We start from the raw sequence: 21,163 nt of genomic DNA on the forward strand, positions 1-21,163 counted from the left end.
CGATGGAAAAGCCCTTACTCGTTACACGATACGATACTCTTTCTCGAGTGATTTATTACAAAATAACTTTTACACATATTTATGATACTCTTGGCCTGAAATAAGAAGCTGCCTGAAAATAATAAAGTCATAAAACGTAGGATTAATTCACGCCATTTATCAAAAAGACAGATTGAAGCAATTAATAACGTTATCAAAATATACACGAGAGCTTCCGCGTCGTAAGTCGCCGGACGTCGCGCCGGCTCCGCCCACTCGCGAGACAACCAGCATTTATATCAACAATGGATTTATACACTGGAAATATTATTCTATTTTGTTATGAATTGTACGAACAAAAAAAAAATAATTATGTCAGGATGCAATACAATATCACTATTAACATAGAAGAGATCATTTAGTTTTACCAAAAATAGTAAAGGCCGTAAAATTTCAAAAACAAAATGTGCGTTTTTTTCATTCATTCGTTCGCGTTTTAGGGTGTTGGTTGTCATGTATTAAACAAAAAGCCTATGCCCTTTCTTGGAGTTCAAGTTTGCTTCATAGCAAATTTCATCAAATTAGGTTCAGCTGTTTAGTCGTAAAGGAGTGACAGAGCAGCCAGACAGAGTTACTTTTACATTTATAATATTAATATAGATTTAAATTGAACAGCCACGTATTATATTCTGGACAATATGCCTTAAGAAAAGCGCTTTATACGTAGACTGTGAAGTTACTGAGGCGAAAACCGCCTTACAATTTTAATTTTGAGAAGGACGCTGCCAACTTTATTCTAGAGACCCGAGACTCGTTGAAAGTGTGAATCTTTTTAAGCCTTATACATTAATTTATACATGAAAAAGCCCCTCATAAATTATGTCCAACTTTTGTACGATATATATTTTATGTTGTGCAATAAAGAATTCGAAAAAACATATTACGCTTAACCGAACTCGATTGAAAAACGAGTGTCACAGTAAGAGTGATTTGAATAAAGCAATTCCGAAAGCGATTAATGAAATAGTGATTGAAATAAAGTAAAAATACTGTCACGTCGGCTGCGGGTGGCGGCGCGCTCTGGGCGGACCTGACGTGACCATCATCATAAATACTCGTACAAAGGCCTGCTCAAATACTAATTGAAAAAAATATGTTAATCGAGTAACGACCAATCGTGTGTAAGAAAATTTATATTTATTATTTTCAAATGTTTTCAGGACGACTCTAACAGAATAAAATGACTTTGTATAATTCACGCTTAATTCGATTTATTATATTAAAATTGTTAAAATGATTAAATTGGGAATACACATACGTATACATATGCGCTAAGCAGGGTTATTTCTTGAATAATATGCTACGCCGTAGCTAGTATACAAAACAATATATATAAAACATGTATCTAAATTCAATAATTCAGTCTGGTTGCGAAAGTACGATAAAAAACGAATAAAATTTTACACAACTTTGGGCCGTGTACCTGAAAGATTTTACTTCGGAAAAGCATCGGGGACCATTAATCTTTTCAAATGTTACAGTTTTTCTGGAGACTGCTCTTTGTCCTTTGTATTTAGGAATGAGTTCTATGTTAGCAAATTAAAGCAACGAAATTGCAGCACCTTCTCTCTAACTACAAAATTAACGTACTTTATCAACCGACTTCAAAAAGGAGGAGGTTATCATCTGTATATAATATACTATAGGGTTTTCTTGGCTGACACCGGCTCAAAATATAACAATAACTATAACTACGTTATATAATAGTAAATCGTCTTTTCAGTAGTCTAATATTTTTCATTTCATATTACTTTAGAGGACTCTAAAAATATATTGAATACGCAATTATTTTTATTACTTTTTAGTGCGTATTTATTTGTTTTAAAATAGTGTTTTGTTTGAAGTCGGTTTTTCTTTTTGTTAAAATTTTTATTTATACATTTATGTTCTCAGACACGAGATGACACAAATGAAGTAAATAAACAGGCACCGCAACCGGTACCATAACAAAATGCCTCATAATACGAACTTAAACGTCATCGAAACTTATGAAATAATTAAATGAATTGAAAATCAATTTGAAAACTTTATTAAAGTTTTACACCAAAAAGTGATTCATATCAGCGTAGCTCGAGGTTCTCGGACAAGAACTCGTTACGAGGTAATTCTAAATTGTAATCTATTTCAGAGCTGCTAAACTCTGTGCGGTAAAGTTAACTCGGTTATGACTAATAGTTGCTTTAAATACGATATTTAAATTTGTCGCCGCGAATTAACGAATGCGCTGCGCGGGAATTCACGACAATGGCCGCTTTGAAATTGTAGAAACTAAACTGAGTTATAACTTCCCTGTTCCGGATTAACGAGTGTGGCGGGTGCGGGGCTTTGTATTGTAGATGTGCATTACATTTATATTTATTGTATACATCATCAGCTTACTAAGATATTAGCATACTTGTCACCCACGGATTCTCCCGCGTTTTAGGAGTTGATTATCATGATTTATATATATTTTCATTAGGTAAGAAAATTAGCCTCAGTCATTCCTTGGAGTTCGTGCTTGCTTTACACCAAATTATATCAAATTTTTCATTTGTTGATTGGTTTGGTCGTGAATGAGACAGGCAGAGAGACAGAGTTATTTCCACATTTATAATATTAATTATAGTTAAGCTGGTAATTGCAATTTGTACTGTATGTCACGTCAGATAGTGAAACTGTGAAGTACGGTTTCTTGTTAATATTATGAACGTAGCGCTGCTTCTTCCGGTATTAGTTTAATGGTTTTGTTTTATTGGTTTAACCGTTTCTTCAATGAGACATGATAAAATATTTTTTTAAAAGATGACCTCCTATAGTAGCACAGATATTACCTGCTTCATTAGTAGATAATTTTGGGTGCAATCTTGTAAATACATGTCCCATCCAAGAGATAGAAAATTTTAAATGATACCCTAAGCAGACGGCCGGCGAACCACGACGTCACGTAGTTCTTTGCGATATAATAAGCGCGGTTCCAACTGTTGAAGTCGGAAATTGAGTTAATATTGGAATCGGAAAACAATAGAAGAATAAAACTCGACGCGGGATCGTTAGACGACGCCGCCGCAGTTGTCACGACGTGACCGGAATAAACCGTACAGGGTGATTTTCCGCGGCGAGAGGACGGCGTTTTGTTTTCAGAGAGCGTGGAACCTTCTTGGATTTGAAAACTCCTCGGTAATTTATTTATCCTAAGTGACTTGGAAAAGGTTAAGTAGGAGCTACTAAATATTTCAGCCCTGCTCCTACCTATCATCCTAAACAGGTTTTGAGTTTAATTTGTTGAGTTTTACACGGTGATAGGGTTGTGTGCAATCCGTTTAGGGTAGTACCATTCGGTCATTATATTCTATAAACAGTCAATATTCTAGTAATGTTACAATAATAAAAATCTAAAGAACAAGGGAGGCCATAACATGTGAGACGATGTACTGGATGCTTTCCTTTTCTGACAGTGTCAGTGTCTACGGTGGTAACCATTTACTTATCAGTTGACACATTTGTCAGTCTTCTTATATATTCCACCATTGGGAGATAGATAGCAAGGAAAAATCATATCTAATTCATGTAAATTATCTCAAGACATTTTCTTTCACTGTTAACGCAGGTGAAGTATTAATTTAATTCGAATACGAGTAACTCTAACCTCTTCGTTATTTTCCTTCGTTTATTTCCTAGTGTTCTATTCACGGAACCACCTGCGCTCATCAAGAGTAATACTTTAGAAAAAAGCACATTACTTTTGATTTAACAACGTACAGCAATTTACCAGATGTAGGAGCTCATTTGCTTTCGTATAATAATACTTAATCGCTGTCGCAGGTAATTCTAATTAATGTCTCTCTCAGCAGACCCGCCACTCCGTTATTACTCTTTGTAAACATCGGCGCTTGAATTAAGCGCTAAGTCAGCGACGGATTCGAAGAAAACCAAAATCTCTAAAACGAGTTTTATTGTAGGTGTACAGTATTCGCACGTTATTATTTATTTATTTATTGTACTAATAACAAAATCCTCATTAAAATATTATATTATATCTTTATCGTTTGTCTGTGTGCGAATTTGATGAAATTTAATATGAAGTAAGCTCCACTCCAGAGGACATATTTTAGTATGGCAAATATTTGAAGATCCATTCTTAAAACATGTGCAAATTACAAGTGGTATTTTTTATTAATTTTTATCACTCATTATTATCAATCAGTGGTACCTATATCAAAGGGCTGTGTTGTAAAATTTTCAACATATATAAACATTAAACATAAAAAAACCCTGATAAAATATATAAAATTTATATACATATTAATAAAGAGTTATCTATATCGAATTTTGAGAAATAAACAAATAAATTACATTTACAAATAGAATCTACGTTTGTTTGTTTCAGCAAATGGCAGATTAATGAGCGCTTCCTATACTTAACGAATCGTTTCTTAAATATAGTAACAGGACGTTAGTTGTACACGCTTATACTGTACACTGAATAGTCTACAGTTTAAGCGTGTTATAGGAATACGTATTGGTGTTCCGAAAGTTAGACGTAATTACAATATTAGTTGATAGATATCCTTAACATAAGAATTAATAACATTAAATGTTTAAATATATACTTATATGAACTAAAACTAGTTACTGTATAAATCTTGACCGCGTGGAATGGTGGCAAAGATGCTAGCAGCATTTCCCCGTTGAATCGCAATTCCGATCCTCTAGGCGAAAAACGAACGGTGAGGCGAGGTGTTATACTTTTGATGAAGCTTTTTGCACCACTACTCCAAAGGGCCAAGCGTTTCGACAGCAAATAGAATATTATACAAATGAATAATATTAGTTGATTTAAATTATAATAGAATGTTGGTTAATTGCAACGATATTTTCGAGGAGTACTTGTTGTGCATGGATGGCGTCAATTGGTACAGTATTTCTGTGCGTGTTTTTAGTGTTCGTTCATGCACATATAGATTAGTGATTTTAACATTTCGAGGTCATTTACACGATGGGTTTAGAGTAAATGCTTAGTAAATTTTAGTAAACTATTTTTATAATTCTTAAAAGTCATTCATTATGACCAGCAATGTTATTTACTTGATTTAAAAGAGTAACTACTCAGTTTCCTTCCGATGAACCCCTTTATATAAAATCAAATTAAAACCGGATTTTTTTTTTGTTTCTTATTGCACGTCCAAATACGTTATACATCATCGAGAAATAATGTAATAAAATATTTTTTAAAAAAATAGCACCGACTTCAAATTGATCACCAAAAAATAATAAAATAATGATCAATTTGAAGTCGGTGCTATTTTTTAAAAAAATATTTTATTTTACTCTTTTTAGTGTCATTTTCTCAAAATAGAAATTAAAAGTCCTTATTTAAAAAATAGTAATTTGTTGATTTTTTCAAATAGCACTGAACCTATTTCAATAAAACTTATATCTGGTGCATGATATACCAAACAATAACATAACAAAAGAAATGTTTAGTGAACCTGTACTTCTCTTTATAAAAGCTACGAAGAGGTGTATAAATCCATATATTAATGTTGAAAGAACTATTTCCTAACTCCTAGTAATTGAGGACTTACACCTTCCATCATCAGCTCAGCAGTATAATATTATGGTTGCAAGAAGTAAATACCAATATAATTTCAGAAATTATGTAAAACACGGTACATGTGCCTATAAAATATGAGGGTTCCGCTCGATTTCTCCAGGATTACACCATCAGAACCTGTTCTAATTAATATGGGACCAACAAGAAGGTGCCACCTTTCAGACCAAAAAAAATTTTAAAATCGGTCCACGCGTCTTCGAGAAATCGGGGAACATACATAAAAAAAAGAGATTCCGACGAATTGTGAGTAGTAATGGGTACATGTTACATTTTCAGCGACTTACTTAAAACACCATTTAATCATTTTATTAAAAAAAAACAACATCCTAAGCCCATCATTACATACTTCTGATTAAGTGAAATTTTATTATAACAAACGAATGAGTATATTTTTAGGAATATCTGTAAATGCACTTACTCTTAAAGAAATACACAGTTAGTTCTCTATTTTCAGATTGAATACTTTTACGCTGATTAACATAATAATCTTCCTATCTGCAAGCTATACTTAGAAATATCAAATTATACAATTTATAAGTACTTAACTGTGATTGTATTTAGTAATTAATAATACACGTATAGAGTGTTATTTGATTGACCAAACTTTTTAAAGAAAGAAATAAATTAAAATTTCGAAGAAATTACATTCTTTTGGCTTATTAATTACTAGTAGTCACCCGCGACTCGCGTTTTAGAGTGTTGCTTGTCATGTTAGGCAAAAAAGTAGCCTATGAGGAGTCGCAAGTTTGCTTCATAGAAAATTTCATCAAATTCAGTTCATTGGTTTGGTCGTAAGAGAGCCACAGACGGTCAGAGTTACTTTCACATGTATATATATATATATAAGTATGAGCTTGAGCTTTAATTTAACTATAAAGTAAACACTATCGTTAGTTGTTTGCAGCAGCAAAGTGTTTCGCGGTGCAGCCTGATGGGCTGCGAGTGTCGTAAAGAGATTAGCGGATTACTCTCGAGCCAGCGGCGCGGAACATTGGGGGCGTCCGTGCGATAGCCGTGCATTTGGACACTCCGAGTGAAACTAAATCTAAATTATTGATTGATTCCACGTTACTGAAATACAAATGAACAAATATTATTCTTTCTTTAAATACAAATTTCAATATATATAAATTATTCTCAATTTGAGTAGGCTCGTAGAGACACTTTTCAATCGTGATGTTACATAAAGTCAAGATTATAAGAAAATTAATTACTTACACTAGTATTTATAAAAACCTGTATACGCGTAAGTTGTTAGTATATTTAGTCAATTCATTATGATACAATTTTGTAGTGAAAGTCTTTTCTCTTGCCTTTTGGTCAATTGAAGTAAACTTTTGGGTTTTTCATCTAGTCTAGACACTATCAGTAGCAGTCCAGAACTGCGTAGCCCATTCAACGCCTTAACTGTAGTCGTTTTAAGATTGCATTGGTTATTTACTATACCAGATTATTTATAGCATACTTAATCTTAAGCATGTAAAAAACTTATAAATAAAATGATATATTTCTATATGTAGATATGTATATATTTATCTATAGTTTAGGTATATGCATGGACATGTCTAGGAAATGAAACAAAAAGCCTATAACTTTTATTATCGAGAGCGCTCCTCGCTACAGACTGCGCCTCTGTTCCGGAGATTAGCGCATTACTCGCGGTTCAGTAGCGCGGAATATTGTTGCCGCTTTAAATGTATTTTTTAAACGATACTGGATTAAATTGGATACACACATAAATAAGAATTAGGTAACTCATTGTTTCAAGCAGAGATCGAAAGAGACTAGTTTTTCTGTTCTTCTCTGTTTTTTTGCTCGGGAGTGAAGAAATACGTGACCTTTGACACTTGATGATCTACCACGTGTCCCATGAATCCGCTCTGAAATGGCGTGAGATATCTTAGTCTTCTATTTAGTATAATTGCGCATGTATCAAACATTACATGGTTCTATTGTGTAATAATTTCATTACTTTTAACTGCCCCTTTGATCAAGTGGTATATTATTGAGTGATATATAAGCTGCGATGGCCCAGTGATTAGAACAGGTGCATCTTAACCGATGATTTCGAACCCAGGCAAGCACCACTATATATATGTGCTTAATTTGTGTTTATAATTCATCTCGTGCTCGGCGGTTAAGGAAAACTTCGTCAGGAAACCTGCATGTATCTAATTTCATTGAAATTCTGCCACATGTGCATTCCACCTACCCACATTGGAACAGCGTGGTGGAATATTTTCCAAAGTAACCGCCTGTACATTTCCCACTGCTGAGATAAGGCCTCCTCTTCCATTAAGGACGGGCTTTACTTTTTACTTTACTAAGATTACTAGATGTATTTCTGGGTAGGGCCTATTTGGGTAGATCATCTCCGTGCCCATCTGGGAGGGCTACTAAACAAACTATAGCTATAATAGACAACAATATATTGTACTGTTGTGTAACGGATTAAAGGGTGAGCGAGCCAGTGTAAGGGACAAAAAGGGACATCTTAGCTCCCACGGTTGGTGTTGCATAAAGAATGGTTAATATTTCTCAAATCTCCAATATATACGAGAGTGACCACTAATCTAGGTGTCCAGTCAGTCCGGATATCGTTATTATAAAAAACCCGTCGATGAGCAGTCAAGAACTTTCATGAATTTCAGTAATTAATAATTTTCACGAGTGTCTGTTTGTAATATTAAAAAAAAGCTTTTTAATAAATTCAAATGTACGAGTATGTATTTACGGTACATGTGTATCACAAAATAACATTTTTCTCAATTTTTATGTGTTACAAACAGACATGTTTGTTCCGACTAATGTCTATAACGGTTAGATTTATTTTCATTGGCAGGTAGCTGTAAGTAACTTAAGATACGACAATAACTCGTTACTTAAAATGGAACTCGCACGTAGCCACGGGCATTGTAACATACTAAATAGGTAAAATAGTATATAATAGTAAATGTAATAGCAGTTCTATAAAGTAGCTAATTTATATGAAAAGTTCAAAACTGATTCCCTATAAATACTTAAAGTATCAGTCGACTACAGTCGTGTTTCAATCTCGGAGCGCAGTTGTAACGGCCGCGAGCCGCAATCCCGCCACTTGTTGCTTCGCGGCTCCACGTGAGGTGGTGTGTTTATATTATTGTATCTGTGGATCGGCTACGTTTGGGGACTTCCTTTTTCTAATATAAATTGGTGTGTTTTTGTGCTCGTTCTTAATAGTTTTAACAAGTCATCTTTTTCGAATAAGAGCGAGTGTAAATTTCAGAACGATTGTATTTTAAATATATAATTAAGTACAGTGATACCCCGAACTTACGCGATAGGTTGGACCGAGCGCTATCCGTGTAAGTCGCGTACTACTGTAATTAATTACTAATAATGCAATGTAATACCACCAGAACTAAGTAACACTGACAAATGGGTGGTATCTACCCAGACGAGTTAGCATTTGTATCCACTGATACACATTGCTATATTAGCTCATTAAAACATACGTAGGAAAGTTACATATACATAGGCAGAAGGAAAGATTCTTCAAGAAACAACAAAATACATTATATATTTTAGAATGAGCCAATACATTAATATACACGAAGAGTATTTTGTAACTGAACAAATTAAATTGTGAATAAAATAAAAGTTGCGAAAATTGAAAAAATGCAAAATTCTATATAATCAGTTGTTCTTTGGACGAAGTCGGGTCGGTCAGGTTTTCCGTTGATAAGGTTTATCTGAGCTAGTGATGTGCTTATCTGATTTACCCTTTTCAATGTCAATTTTATTACAACTTGAATACACAACTGTAAAATTGTTCGAGTACGGCCCTAATTCTGAAAAACATTTTAAAAGTCTATCTAGAGAAGTGCGTGCTACTCAGTACATGGTCGAAGAGCAACTAACTCCTTCTTGCTTACGTCTAACGTTCCTTTGAAATTCCATAATTTGTTTTTATGGTTATATTACATTTACAGCCTGTAAATTACCCATTGCTGGGCTAAGACCTCCTCTACCTTTCAGGAGAAGGTTTGAAACCACCACTAGGCTGTTCCAATGTTGGTTGGTGGAATTAAGATTAAATTTTACACGTGCAGATTTGCTCACGGTGTTCTTTTTTTTTAAATAAATAAATATGAGACAATATCACAAACTTAAATTTGATTCCAATGTAAGTAGCTAAAGAACTTTTGCTATGGAAAATCAGAAGTAACGACGGTACCACAAACACTCAGACCCAAGACAACATAGAAAATTAATGATAATCTACATCGACTCAGTCGGAAATCGAACCCAGGACCTCGGAGTGGGGTACCCATGAAAACCGGAGTGCACACCACTCGACCACGGAAGTTGTCTTCTCCTTGAGTTCCTTAATTTATTTTACTTTCCTGCAATCGTACGACCACAGAAGATACACAAAAACCAAATAAAACTTTAAATATCATCTACTAAAATAAGAGCATGAAATTAATTGTTAGAATACTAAAAGTATTTAAGTGAACGCTCTCCGTGAGTCGCCTGCAGCTGACCTTGAGTTGGGAGCAAAGCTATCCGGGTCAATTATCCGAGACAAAGACCCCCTCTTAGTTAATAGCGAATAGCGCTATCTCTGATATCTCCTTTGCCGGAGCAGAATTTGAATCGTTTGCCTTCAAATACACGCTATTAGTTAGATGAACATACATATGATAGACATATGAAATTTAAACAAACAATACACTGAAACTTAAACCTGCACGAGGCGAGTTATATCCTACCACGTGAATCCACCTACGCATTTCGGATCAGTATGTTGGAATTGACGTTGGCCCAACAGTGGGACATTCAAAGGCATGTTCAACAGTTTACATGTACTTCGTATTTTGGCTTGGCTTTGGAAGAATTTTCCTTTCGTATTATAAAGATATACAAAAATCTTCGTGATGTGGCAAAAACTGTAAAGGATTTTCCTAAGAAAACAACATTGTGATACGCACCTTAAGTGAGTTTATTATTACGCAGATTTATCTAAGGGAATAGTAACAATCTCAAGAACTATGAAGGTTTGATGGGTGAAAGACGAAACTACTTTATAAACAAAACTGCTATCCCCCCTCCTGCTATCCCCCTCCCTGAATAAATGAATAAATCGTGAATGTGAAAAGTAAAGTTAAGGCCTCTTGTGTTTTGAGTTTAATCCACTACGACATTCAATCAAAACACGCAAGTATTATCACAACAAAAAATTAAACAATTGAAATTCTCCTCAGTGGGGTTGACCTTCAGGGTCCAACCCCACTGAGTCACTTCAGTAATATATACTATACTAATTCTATATTAATATTATAAATGTGAAAGCATATCTGTCTGTATGTCTGTCTGTCGCTCTTTCACGACCAAAGCGCTGCAACGAATTTGATGAAATTTGGTATGAAGCAAACTTGAACTCTAAGAAAGGACATATGCTATTTTTTTTGCCTGACACTGTAGTAGAGTGTATGTAGAGTGTATGAATATTCAACGGTAACATTCGAATATGTATTTTTAAGAAATAAAATTCGCTATAAGCAAATACTTGAAAAACTCTCGTACTCATGAAGAGTCAGCTGGATTTGAAGGGCGGGGTGTGAACGCCGGTAGTCAAAGGAATTTTCCGCGCGTCGCGTCCGCACAATACGTGGCTCGTGTTCCGGACAGCCTCGTACAGATCGAGATTACTTCCTTTAAATAAGCTATTTGGAGAAAACCTCGGACGTATTGACGAGATCATTAATGTATTTTTATGTACATAGATTAAAATTGGAAGGCCACTATGCTGACCACTTAATTAATATCGCGCAGTGATTAGAACGCGAGCATCTTTATCGATGATTGCTAGTTCAAACCCAAGCTGGCACCACTGAAGTGCAAGTGCTTTATTTGTGTTTAAATCTCCATTTTCACATTTTATTGAGAAGTCTCATAGAATTTCGCGTATGTGAATACAGATTAGAAAGGCCTTATGTTATTATCCAACTTTTAAAATTGTAAAAAAATTGCAGGAAAGAAAATAGAGTTTATTTCATTTTTTTACTGATATGAAAATTTTATTTAAAAAACAACATTAAACCCAAACAATGGTCACAATTCCGATAACAATCGCCGGTCTGTCACCCCACAGCTCCTTCGGCGCCGTAAACATCGCTCTGTTTCAGAGGAGTTATCTCCGGGAGTGCTTCCTTGAGTCAGGCTAACTTACTTGCTAATACTTGATAAGTTCGACACAAAATGTACCGACACGTACGAGAGGACTTTTATCAGGACAGCATTGCTAATATTTGACATACGAATAAAACTGTAGCTTGCCTACAATTCATTTATTACATTTTGATGGCTAATTCTTTATTTAAATCAACAACAAGTAACAAGGACTAGTATTTTAAGTCAATCAATATAGAGTTTTGATTGGCTTAAAATAATAAGAAAGAGAATAACCCAGTAACCTTTTACTAGGCCCAAGATTCACGGCCTTATTAACTTACCACTAGAGCAGTCAGGCGGTCAAGTCTTATATATATGTATATAAAATAAAATGTTATAGTAAAATTAGAACTTCATTATTTTATCATGTGCGATTTAATATAACATTATAGAAACTTATTTTTTGGGATTAAATCCACACGAGGTTTAAATAACGATTTTACATCTTGTTATCTATATATTCCCAAACTTTGTTAATTTATTACATTATACGTATATACAGAATAGGTAATGCATAAATCATACGTAAATATTACATACAAATTCGTTCCGACCGGATAACCCGTGACACCTTTCTTTTTTATTTCAAAAATATGCATCTTAATAAAGTAATAAAAAAAAATAAAAAAAATGTTTGCTTGTGTTTATAAGTTGTGCAAACCCAGAATAAAAAAGTTGCATCGATCACTTCTTAATATTTAGTTTTCAATGTAGATAGAATATTATAAATAATGTTTAGGTTGAAATTTGTTACAAATACTAAATGCAGCATCGACGCTTCGATAAGCCCAATTAGACGGTCAGGTTTGGACGACACAGATTTGGCGATAGCCGGCAAGGGGGGAAGCGGAGCTGTTTAAGTGGGGGGAGGGCTAAAGTGTAAAATTACTCGCCTCTATAATACTTAATTGGATGAAGTTATCTTGTACATAAAAAACGCAGATTGCAGCCCAACTTGGATTACTTGGAAGGAAATTTGGTTTCTCTTTGTTTTATTGTAAATGTTTAAATACGTTTCGAATAGTCGGGGTTTGTTAAATTTCTACTTTCGTAAATTAACTAAATAAATGGCTTCCATTATAAATAAATAACAATAAATAAATAAATAAATATGAGACAACATCACATACATTACTCTGGTCCCAATGTAAGTAGCTAAATCACTTGTGTTATGGAAAATCAGAAGTAACGAAGGTACCACAAACACCCAGACCCAAGACAACATAGAAAACTAATGATAATCTACATCGACTCAGCCGGGAATCGAACCCAGGACCTCGGAGTGGCGTACCCATGAAAACCGGTGTACACACCACTCGACCACGGAGGTCGTCATTATTTGATACAGTTCTACAAAATTACATATTTCTAAACGATAATCGAAGCTATCATTAGCCTTGGTAAGCTGGATAAAGCTGTAAATCCTGAAGTACTGGTTTTAAATTCTGGTCTTATCTGATAAAAAGTCTTAGAGTCTAATGTAGTATATAACGAGAAAATTGTCAAGTGTGCCGGTGGTTTGAGTGTGATATCTGATCTTCCGCTTCGTCATGGTCTCGTGAAAAAGAAACCTCTGAAATAATCTGATAATGGGATCGGTGGTCCGATACAACACAGAATTGTTCGTAATTTATTATTATATTTAAATGTCGTTTTAAACTATATTATATATTTTTTAAAAACAGCGAAAGTAACTCTGTCGGTTACCTTTCCACTCTTATACCAATGAACTGATTTAGATATCAATATGATAAAATTTGGTCTCGGGGGCAAAGGCTATTTTTTTAATTCACACGAGGGGTAAAATGGGATTTGTTGGTAAGGTCACATAAATATATTTGTACTTAGATTGAAAGCGTTGTTATGTATTTAATATTATGAATATGAAAATGTTTAAAAGTTGTTTTGCATATGTGGTAATATGTATATATAAATATATTTATAGGTAATGTAGGAATTTTACTACGCACGCTCTTTTTAGTTCGAAAATTCTTTAGACAAAGCTCGCTCGAGATCGCTGGAAGCAATAAGACCGCTATTGCACGCTCATTGTACTAACGTTCAAATTTAATTTCAAGTATAAAATATATTTAGAAAGACCTCTGTACGATAAAAGTTTTGCTATTCGAACGCAAATAATTGATTCGAAATTCGAAAAAAATTAATAATCTGGCATAGTACGACACAACTTAGATGTAACAGCCCGTAAATTTCTCACTGTTGGGTTAAGGCCTCCTCTTCTATTAAGGAGAGGGTTTGGAATATATTCCACCACTCTGTTCCAATGCGGGTTGGTGGCTCATGTGGCAGAATTTCCATGAAATTAAACACATGCAGGTTTCCTCACGATGTTTTCCTTCACCGCCGAGCACGAGATGAATTATAAACACAAATAAAACACATATATAGTGGTGCTTGCCTGGGTTTGAACCCGAAATCATCGGTTAAGATGCACGCGTTCTAAACACTGGGCCATCTCAGCTCATTATGTTTGTGTAAAGATCATATAAACATGAGAAATAAATATTGATAATAGGGCATAGCGACTTAATTCGCATGTGATCAGTTTTACGAATTTTGCCGATGCTACATTTAAGTTGTGTCGTAATACAGTGTGTTACGATTGATTTGATCACATGACTGTCGTTAAATGTCCCGCCTGCCATCCGCTGGACCGTCTCAGCTCTTATATAATTCCGCAGCTCAACCAGTAGCGATAAAGTTTCTGATTAACAAGTTGTGTCTCACACATACGAGTGCGTTATAGCTCCACGTATGAATTCGCTTTGACGAAACTTATTTAATACATGAACTTAGAAATAAGACTAATGGAGTTTTTTTACTAGTGTTTGTTCCAGACATCTTTCGTATCGATTTACTAATTAAAAACGAATAATTTGTCTAAACTTTAGATTAGTAACATTACACATAATATTTACAACATCAACAAAAGCTTGTAAATTTCCCACAGCTGGGCTAAGGCCTCCACTCCGCTTCAGGAGAAGGTTTGGAACACATTCCACTACGCTGTTTTAATGCGGGTTGGTGGAATACACATGTGGCAGAATTTCAATGAAATTAGACACATGCAGGAAAACACCGTGAGGAAACTCGATGTTTTCCTTCACCGCGGAGTACGTGATGAATTATAAACACAAATTAAGCACATGAATATTCAGCGGTGTTTGCCTGGGTTTGAAACCGTTCAGTTAAGATGCGGGCGTTCTAACCACTGGGCCATCGCGGCTCTACACAGTATTGGCTCGTATAAAATTACAAATTTCTCTATGTGCGTGCGACACACAGAATAAAATTAAAAAGCATTTGTTCTCTTCCTCAAATTATTTGATAATGAAATAGTAACGCTTTTAAATAGTGTTTGAGATGTATCCTAATTTGAACCGAAGGTTTGGTGCAGCTATATCTGTAGTCTGTGGCGTTTGTCAAGCGACGCTATTGTTTACGTATCACTAGCATTAACGGCTTGTGTGGGCGCTATTATGAGGAAAGCACAAAGAAAGTAACACTGATATCATTTTTATTAAATTTATAATTCATACTAATAGTCGCCTGCGGTTTCGCTCTCGTTTTTGGTGTTTGTTGTCACATGCCAAGCAAACAAAGTAACCTATAACCTTCCTTGTAGTTCAAGATTGCTACATACCAAATTTTATCAAATTCGGTTCAGCGGTGTGATTGTGAAAGATCGACAAACTAACGGACAGTGTTACTTTAACATTTATAATATTAGGTAATATAGATTATAATTATAATACATAATATAAATAGTTTAAAAACCTTGTTGTACAACACGCACTTATAGCTAGCAATAAAATCACTACGTAGCAATAAAGCGAGCGAGTCGCGGGTTCATGAAACGGATTACGTACTTTTACTAAACTAATTATAAATTTATTATATATAATCATGAAATTGGTTACTTTAAATATATGTGTATATTTTAAGTGATGAGTTTGTATTTTTAAATGTTAAAAAAGCGTAACGGGTGAATTTCTTGTAATACTTACATAATATAGTTTGTTAAATTGTTAAAAAGTGCTATAAAAAGCTTACTACGTACTTGAATAAAGTCTATTTTGATTATTTACCAAATATTTCACATTTTTTTCATTTTTACATTTGGTATTTTAAGAATAATTTGATATGTTTGGCGAATCTCATTTTGGCTCACTCAGCCTCCTTGCATACATAATACTAAGTATTTATATCTGTCAACAAAATTGTGATGAGTATTTTCAAAAAATCAAAATCAAAATAAACTTTATTCAAGTAGGCTTTTATAAGCACTTTTGAATCGTCATTTTACAATTAAGTGAAGCTACCACCGGTTCGGAAAGTAGATTCTACCGAGAAGAACCGGCAAGAAACTCAGTAGTTACTCTTTTTTAACATTTAAAAAATACAGCGTCATGTTAATTAAATACAATTATTTCAATTAATGTATCCTGCTTGGAAGTCAACAGGTATTAACTCCACGCTTTTTTATCATCTACAAAATCTTGTATCGAATAGTATGCTTTTTCTACCAATGTATTTTTAACAAACGATTTAAATTTACTAAACGGCAAAGTTAAAAATTTCTGCGGAATTTTATTATAGAAACGGATACCTTGCCCCAAGAAGGATCCATTGACTTTGCGGAGTCGGAAACTTGGCGTTATAAGTTTATCCTTACTTCTAGTGCATATACAATGATTATCACTGATTTTATCAAAGTGATCAATGTTACTGTGAATATACATGATATTGTTGTAAATATATTGCGACGCAACAGTAAGTATTCCTACTCTGTTAAAAACATCCCGAAGAGAGTCTCTAGCTCCAAGATTATAAATAAACCGAATTGCTCTCTTTTGTAAAATAAAGACAGATTCAATATCTGCAGCGTTACCCCAAAGTAATATGCCATATAACATAATACTGTGAAAATAACCAAAATAAACTAAACGAGCGGTATCAATATCAGTTAGTTGTCTAACTTTTCTAACCGCGTATGTTGCGGAGCTGAGTCTTCCTGTTAGGGATGATAAATGAGAAGTCCACTGAAGTCTGGAATCCAATTCTATTCCTAAAAACACCGTAGTATCAGCTACTTCAAGACGGTCACCATTTAAAGATATATTATAATTTTGCTTGCTAACATTAGGTAGGGTAAAAACTACACATTTTGTTTTTTGAGCATTCAAAACTAAATTATTTACCGTAAACCAATTGTGTATCTGTGATAATGCACCGTTCACATCGTCATAGTCATTTTTTTTCCTGTCAACCTTAAAAATCAGCGAAGTATCGTCAGCAAACAACACTATATCACAAATACCCTTAACATAGAAAGGAAGATCATTTATATATACTAGGAATAGAAAGGGACCCAAGATTGAACCTTGCGGAACTCCCATTTTTAACGTAGATCCAGAAGACTTTATTCCATTAATGAAAACTTGCTGGATTCTTTGACTTAAATATGAAGCGATGAGATCAAGAGCTTTACCTTTAACACCGTAATATTTGAGCTTATAAAGAAGCGTTTCGTGTTCTACACAATCGAATGCTTTAGATAAATCACAGAATACTCCAATAGCGTTCTGTGATTTCTCCCAAGCATCGTAAATATGTTTGAGAAGCGCAATTCCCGCATCAGTTGTCGAGCGACCTCTTCTAAAACCGAATTGCTCACCATGAAAAATAGCATTTGTACCGAAATGGACGAGAAGTTGATTTAAAATAATTTTTTCGAAGATTTTACTTAAGGATGGGAGTATTGAAATAGGCCTGTAATTACCGGGATCACTTTTGTTTCCAGTTTTAAAAAGTGGTAAAACTTTACTACATTTTAACAAGTTAGGAAATGAACCCGTGTCCAAACTCTTGTTAAAAATTACTGCTATATACGGAGCAATATCGTATATGATGTTATTAAAAAGTTTTACCGAAATGCCCCATATGTCGTTAGTTTTTTTAATATTTACAGTTTTAAATACTTTTATGACATCTACTGCAGAAACCGTTTCAAATGAAAAATCAATAACGCATTTAGAAACACTATTATTTAATAACCTAGCTGCATTTGATGTAGATGATTTTAAATGAAATGTTATTTTATGGGGTACTTTATCAAAAAATGATTCAAATAAATTAGCAACCTCTAATTCAGAACTCGTGTATCTACTACCTGTGTTCAATTCTATTGGTATCATTTCCTTTTTGGGTTTTCCACTAACACTACTAATAACATCCCATGTGGCTTTAATTCTATTATCAGAATTCAGGATTTTTTTCTTTAAATATAAGGACTTAGCAGAAATGCATACTGTTTTAAAAATTTTGGAATATTTAATGACGTATTCTAAAAAGGCTACGCTTCGATTCCACCGCCTCATATCATATAAGTCGTATAATTTATTTCTACTTTTATAAATACCAACAGTAGCCCAGTCACTAAACTTTAATTTTGTGTTACTATAACATGATTTCATTTTAAATATATTGTTAAATTCTTTTAGTATTACTTCAAAAAATGAATTATAAAGCTCATTTGGATCCTGTGTCGTAAGATCTAGATTAGACAATTTATGCGCCACAATATCTTTAAAACAATGTAATTTGTTAGTCGTTATTGGCCTGTATGTTATTTTTTTTAAATGATTTATTTCTTTGTGTTTTAATGAAAACTTCTGACCACAATGGTCAGAAGTTAAATTATTTATAATTGATACTTCATATATTTCACAGTCACAGAACACATTATCAATACACGTAGAAGTGCCGTCGGTTATTCGCGTCGGTTCATTAACTCTATGAGTTAAATTAAATGACATAAACAAGGCGACCAACCGAACACTTAACGTAGTTTCTTTAAGTAAGTCGACGTTAAAGTCCCCACATACAATTATATATTTATTAGTTTTACATAGCTTTTTAAGAATGTCCTCCATAGTGGTTTCAAACAAATAATAATCTCCCGATGGGGGCCGGTACACGCAGACTATAATGTACTGTGGAAATTCCACGCAGGATAGTTCGATAGTACGTTCGATAGAGAGGGCCACAATATCTTTTCGAGATTTACAAACGATATCATTCCGTACTAATATTAATGAGCCACCACGAATAGCACTCCCTCTTACGAACGCACTTGACAATTTAAAGTTTGAAATATTAAATATGTCAAATTTTTTAACCCAATGTTCTGTGAAACAAAATACATGTATTTTATAACACTCCGAAAATAATTCTATTTCATGATCTTTGCCACCTATGCCCTGTATATTTTGATGTATAATATTTAAGTAAGAGGGCGCAGATGTTGTCGTTTTATTTAGTTTAAACTATTAATTTGAGTATTTTTAATTTTGTCGGTGTTAATATAAATTAAATTATTATTTTTATTATACATATGATCCTTTTTAACATTACTTGTAAAATAATTTTTGATATTGTAGGCAATTAGGTTACCAATTTGTCTTTTCGATTTCATTGGTAGGTACATAGTATCCTCTGTCCACTTAAATCTATGAATGAATTTATTAATGTCAAATAACATTAAATCATTACTGCAATGTCGAGTCAAATTATATAGACAGGTTTAAGTCATAAATATGTAAATTCTGTGCATCTGTCAAGGTATGTGAATATGGAAATAAACTAATTATAAATTTGCATTTCTTTTGATTTTGGATTTCAATTAATAATTTAATATCCTTCATTAAACTCTTTTTGTTTAGAGACAAACTGTCACCATGCATTAATACTACTACATTATTAGAACCCAGATGCATAGAATTTATTTTATTTATTTGGTATTGATAGGTTGCCCCGGGTGAGCATGTGTTAAATACATTTTTTATTTCACTTTTAATTATTGAGCCAAAGCCCTGTCCTAACTTATCCGATACTACAATAACATCTTTATTTACTTCTAACCCCAGTTTATTATGGTTATGGATCCCTGGTGCACATTGACTCAATTTGATAGGTGATACTTTGGTATTATTACTATTAGGAGGAACCAACTCATTTTCCTGAGTATGCATACAGTTACATTTATTCGATAAGGATTCAAATTTTTCTAAGTTGGAGGTGCATAGCTCAAGAAGATTGTTGGCTGTGTGTATGTGTTCCTCTATCTGTTTTTGAGCCAATTCATATTTTTTATTAACAAAATCTAAAGATCTTTGTAGGCTAGAAATTTCTAATTGCAGTTGTTCAATGTCATTTTCATATATTATTTTATTATTCTGCAATTTATTATTTGATGATTTTACTTTATTAATTAAATGTGACCGGTCTTTTCTCATTTTGCATATGTATTGATAGTTATTAATGTTTTTTTTTGTTTTACGGATGAATTTATTTAATTTTATATATTTTTTTATCTTATTATGTGAACTCATGGGTGTATGTTTAATTTTAGACTCCTGTAAGGTGGTTTTGGAGTCAGAGGAACTCATTATACAAACTTTCAGTCGCATCACATTTCTGGCTTGTTTGAATTTTTTTCAATTCTAATTCTGCCTTTTGAGCATTAAAAAGACTCACTTCCAGTTCTGTAATGCGACTCAAAGCTCTTTCATGTTCCTCGCTACACTCTTTAAATGAGGTCACAATCTCAAGAAGGTTGTCCCGCTGGCTAACAACATCTAAACAATTTTCGTTTAATTTAGCTAACTCGCTTTTGAGTTCAGTGTTTTTATTAACAATTTTTTGAATCTCTTCTTCACTGTCCTCACGCTCTTGAAGAAGTTGTCTGTTTAACTCCTTGGAAGATTGTAATTCTTTAAGGGTCAATTGGAATTTGGCCTCCATATCTTTCATTGAAGTTTTGCGGGTCATGATAGTATACTCCATGATGTTAAACTGTAAAATTATAATAAGATGTATTTAAATACTCTTAAAGAAGTAATTTTATATAATAAGGGTTGTTCAAATCTATGTGTAAAAAAGATTATTGTAGGTAAGTATAACAAGATGTTATTTCTTATTTTTTTGTCAGTTAAGGTACTAGCAAATAATTAAGGCAAACTTATATGTGATATTTGGTATAATATTACAATAGTACTATGTGAATCACATATAATATAATGTTTTTAATTATTTTTTTATTTTCTTTTGTAAATATGTAGGTATATAGTTATTTAGTTTTTAATTAATTCAAACAATATTATAAGCTTAATGTACACTGAACACAAGGATTACAGCTTACAAAATAAGCTGAGGCCTATGCACAGTACATATATTGTGAAGAACTATCTGAGGACTATGTTAAAATCTTCAACTTTGCTTCCAACTATT

At 33.5% G+C, this 21,163-nt stretch overlaps 1 protein-coding gene across 1 annotated transcript in view; it reads right to left on the minus strand.

Annotated features, from left to right (window-relative positions):
* LOC124540215 overlaps positions 1-20,719 on the minus strand; it is a 70,730-nt gene extending 50,011 nt beyond the window's left edge. The window contains exon 1 of the mRNA XM_047117679.1: positions 20,411-20,719. Coding sequence (XP_046973635.1) covers positions 20,411-20,719 — 309 coding nt within the window. The remainder of the gene's footprint in view (positions 1-20,410) is intronic.
* Positions 20,720-21,163: the final 444 nt, after the last annotated feature.

The sequence above is a fragment of the Vanessa cardui genome, chromosome 24 (assembly GCF_905220365.1).
Source record: "Vanessa cardui chromosome 24, ilVanCard2.1, whole genome shotgun sequence".
Lineage (NCBI taxonomy): Eukaryota > Metazoa > Arthropoda > Insecta > Lepidoptera > Nymphalidae > Vanessa > Vanessa cardui.